Raw genomic sequence first — 11,018 nt, 5'->3', positions numbered from 1 at the left:
CAGTGAAATATAATTTTGTATTTGTTGTAATACTTTCACTTCCAAAACATTAGCTCTACCTATTCAGGTCACAGCAGGTTAGTGAGGGTGAGTTGACAAAGAAATTAAAGCCTAATGATATCGTGGTGGATTTCATACTAACCAGACAGGAAACATTCGTTGCATAATCAGCTCATGATACGTGACACACAGTAAATACCACAAACTCATGATGTAACACTTTATGATACACATCGAACTGTAATTACAAAAACATCTCCAAAGATAGCACTCACACTTGACATCATGAGAAACCCAAGTGGCACAGAGCTGTAAGAATACAACTGCTGCAGCAGTGGTTTATACGTCAACATTAAAAACAAGGGTGGAGGGCCACTCTGTAGCATGAAGTAAAACTTTCCAACGCTGCTTTCACATCTTGTAAAACCATCTAGGAGTTCAGCGTAAATTACCGATAGAAAAAAGGACTTTAAATTCCGTGTATCAATCCCAAAGGTAAACGAGTCAAAAGGAAAATCCCTTATCCTTCAAATGAGGCGTGGGAGGTTTGAAAAGAGATGTCTGGTCCAGCCTGGTCCCTCCGCTTCTCTCCACAGTTGAGCAAAAGACAGCTGTGAAAGCTGAAGGACTAAAACAGCTGGGATCAGAAGCTGCACTTACTGTAGCTGCAGTTTCTGGGTAACACACAGACATTGTTGATACAACAGGATGGATTGCCTCATTATTGCCTCATTTCTGAGACAATAGCCAGACTCTCTGTCATCTTCAGTCAGACATCAACTTCAATATTTGGATCAGTAAGCGTCCAACTGATGATAACAACTCACTGACTGACTCTTCCGTGATTTACTTTAAAGGCACACTGCGAGAGTCCATATTTTTCCCTTTCTCACCTGTGGTGCTATTTATCATTCTAGATTGTTTCAGTGGGAGTTGCCGAGTGTTGGCGATATTGGCCGTAAAGACATCTGCCCTCTCTCTAATATAATGGAACTAGATGGCACTCGGCTTGTGGTGCTTAACCCAACATTAATGTCATTTTCCAGAAATCATGACCCAGTTACTCAAGAAGATCAACAGACTTTGTTGTGAGCAGTTTCATGTAGGAACTATATTCTTTCTACCGGACTACACCCGCTAACTCTTTCACCATGCAGAAAGAAGGATAGTTCCAATGAAGTAGTTTAGTTGAATTCTGGTCTCGAGTTACAAATTCAGTTTTAAGTGAATATGCTGTATCACTTTATTCATAGTTTATTTTTAGTAATAGTTGCAGCACAGTCACAACTCATGTGGTGTGGGCAAATTTTGTTCAAACCCTCACAGCATTATTTAAAATTCCTGTCAAAATCCAGATGTTTCCAAAGATTCAAATATTGCAAGCTGTATTCGGGGTTATGAGCATAATATCACCGCGCAGAGGGAAGCGTGCATTTATTCACAGACAAGATGCTCGTGAAAGTGTGAGATGAAAACAATAAAGACGTTCTCCTCAGCTGAGCTGTAATGTTAGCTAGCTCAGTAAGCTAGGTGAGCTAGCAGTAGATGCACACTTCCCTGTGCACAGTGATATGATTGGTGTGTATAGTTCGGTAGGAGGAAACCACTTTTAGCATATAGTTCCAACACATTCTCATCCAAAATGGTCAAATACCGTCGAATTGTCATGTCTCATCTGCGTCTCATAGTGACAGGAAGGCCACAGAGCTGAAGCACATCGCAACTCAAGGTTAATGTTGTGAAAAGGGTCATGAGTAAGGTTTAGGCAACAAAAATACTTGGTTAATTTTAGAAAAAAAAAACATGTTTTGGGTTAATATAAGTACGTAATGTCACGTAAATATGTCACAAGTGATGTCAGTGCGTGACGACTGTTTTTAAGTTGCCTAACATTACATGAAAGCAACGTTGACTTTTGATTTCACACTGTAAACAAACTGTGGTTGCCCCGGGTGAGGGTCCGGTTTTGTTTGAGCCATCCACCTCCCCTTCCTCCCACCCTGCCTGGACTTTATCAGTCTTTATACAGGGTTCCCACACATTTTCATGGACACAATGACAAAACTTTTTCATGACTTTTCAAAGACCCATATTGAAATTTGCATTTCAAAAAAACATGTACCTCACTGTGTCTGCTGCACTTGCCACGTTGGTTATGGTACTTTTCTATACACAAGCATGCAGAAGAGCGTCGCTTCCCATAACAATGGCAGCCGTTATACATACACTTATACTGTCACACATACAGTACATGTAACAACTTATAGCAGAGGGTTTGACTGGTGTAAGCCATGGAAAATGAGAACTGTGCAAGTTTTTTGGGTTACTTTGGTCACGTGACATTGCACATCCAATGTCGATGCTGTAAGGATATATTGTGCAGCCCTAAGCTGACGCATATTAGAGCTACGTTATGTCAACGGCTAACTTGCGCAAAATAAATGTGTCATTATGTTACATTATGCGAGAGGTTATCCCCGGATGATTACTGTAACAATAAACCAATCACAAAATCATGACTTGTCCGGGTTTTCCATGACCATGGGATCACTGTTTATGCTACATCAGTTGCTCTTAACTATTGCCATGGATGGGTTTACACTGGCCGCTGCATCTCATATTAATGCCGAAGGCTGCTTTCAGTATGGATGTCACATTTGATGCCCTAGGAATGAGAACTAGCTGCTATTTCCATTATATTAGAGAGAAGGCAGACATGTCTATGTCCCTTATCTCCAACACTCTGCAACTCACAGCAAAACAATCTGGACTGATAAACAGGACTACAAGTAAGAGAAAATATGTATTTTTGATTTTGGGATGAACTTCTCTTTAGTTCACCTGTGACCACTGGTGTCAAACTCTCTTAACCAAATGTTTCAGTTTCTCTTCCTGTAATTTGATAGTAAAACTTTTCCTCTGTATAGGCAACATCTTTCCCCACAAAGAGGAACAGTGTACAGCAGCACAAACACTGTCAATCATAACTTGAGTTTGGTGTAATAATCCATTTGTGGCAGGAGACTGTATGCTGAGGAAAGGGTACAGATTATTTTTTACTGACTTAACTTCATTTTACAAACATAATAACCTCAAGAAAGTGAGGGGAGCTGAAACACAGTCTGTTACAGTCATTATTACAGAAGTTAGATGGAGTGAAGGTAAATACTGTAAGTTAATGTTACAGTAAACTGCTTCTCTTCCAAACCTCTCAGTGCAATAACAGGAATACTTAATACATAACATTTAATACATGTTTAATACTTTACATTTTCCCACTATCTCTCCAAATCTCCACTGGCATTAAGGGCTGGGTTCTTATAGTGCAGAGCGATGCCTTGGTTATTGTTCGGCTGTGTTTGTGGCTGCTCAGGTATTTGACTGCTTGTCATCTGTCTGTTTCCTGTCAGTACAGACATCATCTTGGACCGGTAGTGATCCCCGGCCAGGAAATACAGAATTGGGTCAATACAGCTGTTGATGCTCGCCAGCGGCCTCGTGATCTTGTAAGTAAAGTTGACAATGTTGAGAAACTCACAGTGAAGATTTAACACACGGGACGTGTAGTAAAGCGTCCGCGTGATGTGAAACGGGACGAAGCTCACTGCAAACACCACCAACACCACGATGATGAGCTTGATGGACTTCTGACGTGAGGCGGCGCTCTGCTTGCTGGCAGATAATCCCCTTCTTGGCCGGCACAGTGCCCGCGCCATCAAGCAGTAACACACCACGATAACCAGGAACGGGACGCCGAATAGGAGCACCATGACAACAGAGCTGTAGTCCACGTACTCCTCGAAGAACTCCTGGCTGGTTGTGTCATGGCACAGGGTGTCATTGTCCCTCCTGGAGGTGGTGACGAAGATGAGGTTAGGCACCAGGCACACGCTCACCACAGCCCACACCATGCCGCACACCAGGTGGGCATGGCGGGACTTCACCAGGGTCAGCGCCTTGATTGGATGGCAGATGCCCAGGTAGCGGTGCACGCTGATGCAGGTGAGTAAGAGGATGCTGCAGTAGAGGTTGGCGTAGAAGAGGAAGCGCACTATTTTGCAGGCGGCCACTCCAAAGGGCCAGTGACTGCGGTTGGCGTAGTAATAGATGAGGGTGGGCAGGGAAAGGACGTACAGGAAGTCGGACAGTGCGAGGTGGAACATGAACACCGTGCTGGGGTTCCACGGACGCATCTTCAGGAACAACCACAAAGCGGTAGCGTTGAGCATGAAGCCAAACACGAACACCACACTGTAGGACACAGGCAGCAAGATGTATTTGAACTCCTCATCAAAGCGACAGCTAGAGTTGAAGATTGCAATGAACACTGTCGACTGGTTTTGTGTTTCAGGGCTGCTGATGACCGTTTCCATGGTGATGTGACTAAGCCAGCAGGTGACCGACCCTTCAAAAGGAAGAAGATTTATATATTATTTATAGAGAAAATGCACATGTAGATTAATTAAAGGCCTGTGTGGAGGACTTATTGGCATCTAGCCTTGAGGTTTTAGAAACATCTCCCATATGACTTGTAATTTTCTGCAGCTGAACTCAGACAAGACATAAGTAATAATCTTTGGCCCTGATCACCTAGCAAGGAAATTACAACCCTTTATTGGTCCTCTTGCAACTAATATAAAATCTACAGCGAGAACTTTATGCATCACCTTTGATTCTCAATTGGACTTTGAACCACATGTCAATAATCTCATTAGATCCTGCTACTTAAACCTAAGAGATATTACCAAAATCTAATCAGCTGTGTCTTTTCCTGACCTAGAAAAGCTTAATCATGGCTTTGTATTCTCTACCTCGACTATTGTAATGCGCTGTTTACACGCCTCAGTGAACCTTCAGCAGCTCATCTTCAACATGCACAGATTGCTGCAGCTTTTAAAGCTCAACAAGGTTTAGCGGCGAGTTATATCACTGAGCTTTTGATTTCCTATGCTCCAACTCGTGACCTGAGATCCTCAAGCCTACTCTCAACTAGCCGTTGCTAGATTAAGGCTGGTGACTAAAGGTGACCGGGTTTTTGCCGTCGAGGCCCCAAAGCTCTGGAATTATCTGCCTGAGGAGATTAGACTGGCTAGAACATTACCTGTTTTTAAATCAGCGCTTAAAACATACTTTTATAAATAAGCTTTCCCTTTTAATGCCCGATTTGTACTTTTGTGTTTTTTTTCTTTTTGTTCTATTTTTTCTCTGTACACACTATATTCCATATTGTTTTGTTGTCTTATTTTATGCACTTTGTGACCTTGCTTAGATAAGCACTATACAAATAAATATTTTTATTATATTATATATGTCAAGCAGGTAAAAGAATTATGGTGGCTGATGCGAAAATCACAAATGGCCCTATTTTGAGCAAGAGTTTGATTTGTCTGGGCTACCATAGAAACAACATGGCAGTCGTGGATCAGCTCATTCTCAGGTAATGAAAACACAATGATTCTTATTTTCAGGTGATTAGAAACCAGTGAAAACATAGTTAAGATGCCCATAAATCCCACACACTGGACCTTTAACAGTAAAATGATACGCTGATAAATTGATGTGTTGTTTGACAGACAATTTGAGTGCATTTGTTTTTCAAGCAAAAGTATCAACCAGTCACTGCTGCTGATTTATATAACTAGAAACTGAATCTCTTTGGGTATAAGACTGTTGCATGTTTAAGTCGCCTTAGGTTCTTGCAAATTATGATTTTCTATCATTTTATAGAACATATGATTCATCAAGAATATAATTGACAGCTTAATCAATAATGAAAATAACTGTTAGTTCTTGGTATATAATTCATTCATTGAGGAGTCAGGTTTAATTTTGTTGTCTGTGTTTGACAGTGGTGAAAGAAGTATTCAGATTCTTAAGAAACACATAGCAACACTTGAGTGTATGAATAATTTGTTACAAGTTAAAGTCCTACATTCAAAATTCTGCTTAAAGGAAAACCACCTTTTATGTTAATGTCCAATCAGTGCTGATGGTAAATGTAGTCGACTGAAGCCATAAATTCCTCAGTTTGTGCTATACTGAACAGGAAAGCTGAGTTTGCAGCTGTAAAATCTGTAGTTCTTCCTGCATCCAGCGCCGTCATTCAACGTGACAGTGACGTAGTTGGAGGAACAAAGAACTACAGGCTATTTCAGGTACGTTGGGTAATCAGGGGGCGTGCTCAAGCTCAGAACCCAAACTTCCTAGTTTTCTTCACTTGTATTGCAAACTAACTACGTTTCCAGTGTTGAAAATGACAGCCTGTCATCTGCTGTTATGGATGAGGATATAATGTTTTGTTTGACTCAGCTAGTCAATCGTACTTTTTTGAGACAGAGAATATGGCTGAAGAAATGCAGCAGAGAGAGGCCGAGGCTGCAGCTGTAAAAATACGATACAGCCGTTGGGGACCCTCCAGAACCTGAGCTGCTGAGAGCTGTTGTTGAGGGCTGTCCCCAACACTGTGAGGGTTACTACACAAACATGCTTTACCCCTCACTTGGACCCAGGTGTGCTGATGACCCTTTTCGGAATCCAGAAGTTAAACTGGAAAAGATGTCCATGACCAGCAGGGCTCGGAGGGCAGATGACCACTGAGCGGGTATTTTTGTCATCAAACACTATGTCAGGAGGTCAAACGCAAGGCATCATGGGAGAACCCAGCTTTTCCGTCATTCAATATGGAACACACTGAGGCTGAGGAATCCATTGCTTCAACTGATCACATTTAGCATCAACAGTGATCGCCCATCTGCATTTCACCTTTAAGTACCAACGTATTTGCATCACTTACATACACTTAAAGCACCAAAAGTTAAAATATTGATCATGCATAAAATAATTTAGAATAATGTAGGCTATAATATATTATTAGACTTTGGTTATTAGTGACGCATTAATGTGATAATCACTTTAATGTTGCAGCTGGGTAGCTTTTGTAGTCTTCATCTATAATTAAGCATCACAATTTATTTATTAATTACATTTAGTATTATAAATCTGCAAAGTAACTAAAGTTAGTTTAAGTTAAGGTCTAATAACTGTAGTGAAGTAGCCTATAATACAATACTACACAAAAGTAGCTTCTAAAACGTAGTGGAGTAGAAGTATATAGTAATATAAAATTAAAGTATTTAAAACTGTACATTAAGAAGCCTACAGTACTTGAGCAGCCTTAATGTACTTAGTTGCAGTCCACCACTGGAGAAGAGGTTTTTAAGTAACAGTAATAAAGTGTAAATTCTCGACTAAAGTACATGTAACTCAAACTGTAGGCTATTTAAATATAGTAGGCTCCTGAAGTACTACATGTACTAGTTATTCTGCACCGCTGTTAAGTCAAAAATAATCAGTTTAACTGGTGTTGAACAACTTTCTCCTCGGTCACACAAACAAGAACCGAGTGACCGTGACACTGCGGTTACTCACCCCAACCGGGATCCCAAAAACAGAGCTGGTGTCGGGCTGGTTGGATCCGTCCCGGTGCTACACAGAAGTCCTCGTAACTTTCCAGCCGAGCTGCTATTACTCTCCTCTCTGTCTCCCCTGCTTCGTCTCTGAGCCGTCCTGACTGCGAACATTAGAAACATTAGAAACACACTGAAAGTTGTTTATCGGTGAGAGTGGTGTTTGAGTCCATGGCAGCGCTGCAGAGACACTGAGCGCAGGGACATGGAGAGCAGAAAGTGCACGGCTGAGATGGGAAGCCTCTCTGCTGAGTGGACAAAACTGCCGCCCAGTCCTCAGTGTGTAAGTCACTTTCAATTTGGTGAACCACGTGAGGCTGCTTACAGAGCTCATTTACACATCAACACCACTCCATAGTTTGACTTCCGACGCTACTTTTTCCCTCACAGCAGCTTCTCACGTAGCCTACTTCTACACTTAAAGAAATAAATAACTTCTTAATACTCCAGTTATGTTCTTTTAATTGTCTGGATTAAAATGTGTGCAGTAATTGAAAGATGATTATTGTGCTACTGTTTTCTTCCACAACAATTCAGAGATAAATATAAACCTTATTAATATAATTTATTCTCTAATTTATGATGTGCTCATGACATTAATGCAATATTATGAAATAAATCACCCAGGCTGGAGCCACAATACCAAAATCATACTTGCATGCCAACAACCCATACAGCACATGATGACAGTGGTGCCCCCAAGAGGGGGCCAGAGGGGGGCCATTGCCCCACTGACACATTTGCTGGCTCCCCCACTGGCAAAAATAATTTGAGGCCAACATTACAGTTCATTTCGGTGGAAACAAGGCTTTAAAGACAGTAATGTTGGCCTTGTTTCCACCGAGTAGTCCAGTACAGTACAGTTCGGTTCGGTTCACATTTTTTCCATTTCCACTGTGAAAACTTGTGGATGGTACCAATGAAACCGTTCCGTACTGTCCCCATTTTTGCTCCCCCTCTGTTGTGGTACAATGTATGAGTTGACGACATGAATCCATCAACACACGTTAAATTTCACTGTGACAACTTGGACCATAACTTTAGTTTTTATTGTCTCTCTTCGATGACATACAGTTTTAGTAATGACTGGATCTTTAAACGTTTAAACATTTTTTTATGTGAATTGCATAAATCCCAATCCTCACTTGAAGCATCGTTCCTAAATCCCTGCATTTGCTTGAGAAGGACTAAATGCACAAACCCGCTATTTTCAAATAAATGCATTCCGCAATCAAAAGAGGCGGGACAGGCATGATATGTAAGACAACAGTGTTGGCCTCAAGTGTGACATATAACATGTGTCAGCAGCACTTTGTAAACCATAACAATGGCATAACATGTCAGTCACAATCATTTACTGCCTTTGTTATATGGCGGCTGATCTTGTCATCTGCTGGGAGAGAAATGAGCCCCTGAATCTCATTGTTTCCCCAATTTGTGGACATTTGAGTTAGCCGCTAATTGCTAACAGCTGCTTTTTAAATCTCCTGCAGTGTGGTCGTCAACATAATATGTAATCAAAATGACACACATCCCCCCCCCCCATGGTCACATCTTTCTGGCTTTATGTGTTACACAGACCTTGTTTGGGGGCTGTTACTACCTCCGTTCACAGCTCAGAGGCGAGACAACTTTATCCCCACTTTCTGCAATTGTACCTTATACACAGGGCGGCAAGGCAGCATAATGGTGCGATATACCTGCTTTGAATAGACAGTGTAAAAGTGGCTAATGTAGGTTTTCTCTAGCTTCCTCCCACAGTCCAAAGACATGCAGGTTAGGTTTAACAGAGACTTTAAATCGCCCACAGGTGTGAATGTGAGAGTGAATGGTTGTCCATGGTGATATTGCCACTTTAACTCAAATAAAATATGTAACCATGTTTGCCACCATTAATATCATCTGTGTCATTCCCATGACGACATTTACTAGCACTCAATGCTGAAATGTTCTAGAAGTTAATATTTGCACAGCTGTACAGTAGTCCATACAGCTGTTATAAAACCCAACAGTTGCTCTCTGGAGCTGGGAGGGTTCATCTGGTGTGTCTCCTCTGTAATCTTTGTCATCTCAGGCTTTTCTGTAAGATTCACATGATAAGGAGTGGAATTATAACAGCTGATCATAAAGATATAAAAGCAGGCAGGATGAGCGATGCTGGTGTCAGAGGCGGATGATAAACGGAGGTCAGGTGAGGCGCTCACTTAATAAGTTACCAAAAGTTTGACTGACCCACGGACGCAAACAAGATCATATTCCCTCCAATAACCCAACGACTATAAACACATATGACTTAAATGACCATTTTATGGTCAATACAGAGATGTAAAATATGACTCTGTTTACATGCAAAGAGCAAAGGTTTAACACCAGGTAAATCCTGGCACTTTTGTTAAATTAAAGAAACAGTGTGTAAGATTTAGGGGGATTTCATGGCATCAAATGATGAGGACTGCAGATTGCAATCAGCTGAAACTTCTCCTAGTTAGAATTCCTTCAGCTTACATTGTTCAGGAGGTTTTAACCTGTCCTTACAATGGTGGCCAACACAAAAACACGAAAACACAAATGGCCCTATCTAAAGCTTGTGTTTGGTTTGTCCGTTCTGGGCTTCTGTAGAAACATACTGGTGCAACATGGCAGACTCCGTGGACGAGGACCCACTGCCTATGTCATGTAAGTCATTCTAAGGTAACAAAAACAGTACAGTTGTTAATTCGAGGTGATTATACACTAAAGAAAACATAATTATTATGTTATATTCAATTTCTGCCAATATTTTCCCTAAGTCCTATACACTGGACCTTTAACATATATTCTTCAGCGTAATAAAATGATTTGAAATCCCAATATGATGAGTAAAAGTTTGAGAAGTAATTGAGGTGAAAGCAAATACCCTACATTTGGAAAGTCCAGATCCCTTCACCCCATAGATGCAGTAAGAACGTGTGTGTGTTCATGTGTGTGTGTGTGTGTGTGTGGGTCAGCTTGGTGGCAGGCAGCAGAGTGAGTTTCTGTGTCTGTGTACTGTTTGGGTTTCTGTGGTTAAGATGTCAGGAATGTGAGTGGGCCACTGACAAAGCATGTTCTTCTTCAGAAACCCATTCAAAGCACAGCGTCAGTTTACAGCTCCTCACAGATGGAAAACATGTCAACATACAAACAAAGCTGATCTGTCCATTGTTAATAACTTTTTTCTCTGAAATCTCTGAGTTAACTTGTCATAAAGTGCTTTGCTAATTATTACTTATCCTGGATGTTTGACCTTTTACTGTGCAGAATGATGTGTGTGCAGAGCTTGATATTAGCAGACATGTTGTTACATGTACGTAATTACAAAGCTTCATAACTAGTTGGTTTGGTTCATTATGTAACTATGATAAAGGTTGTGTGAAAATCTGTAATCTCCAGTGCACAAACACTAAGAATTGATTTTTCAGTAGGGTAGGAGAGTTTTAAAGGTCCAGTGTGTAAGATCTAGGTGGATTTAGTGGCATCTACTGTAGCAGTGAGGATGACAGATTGCAACCAGCTGAAGCTTCTCACAGTCAG

General features: G+C 41.1%; 1 protein-coding gene across 1 annotated transcript; it reads right to left on the bottom strand.

Moving 5' to 3' along the window:
• Positions 1-206: 206 nt before the first annotated feature.
• Positions 207-7,733, bottom strand: LOC117260459 (P2Y purinoceptor 4). The gene is made up of 2 exons (XM_033632403.2): positions 7,429-7,733; positions 207-4,405 (listed from the first exon to the last, which is right to left on the bottom strand). Exon 2 carries the CDS (start codon positions 4,371-4,373, stop codon positions 3,279-3,281), a length of 1,095 nt encoding a protein of 364 aa, XP_033488294.1. The 5' UTR covers positions 4,374-4,405; positions 7,429-7,733; the 3' UTR covers positions 207-3,278.
• Positions 7,734-11,018: the final 3,285 nt, after the last annotated feature.

Source organism: Epinephelus lanceolatus, chromosome 7 (genome assembly GCF_041903045.1).
Source record: "Epinephelus lanceolatus isolate andai-2023 chromosome 7, ASM4190304v1, whole genome shotgun sequence".
Lineage (NCBI taxonomy): Eukaryota > Metazoa > Chordata > Actinopteri > Perciformes > Serranidae > Epinephelus > Epinephelus lanceolatus.
The sequence above is the reverse complement of the archived record's forward strand: the minus strand, read 5'-3'. Positions and strand labels throughout refer to the sequence as shown.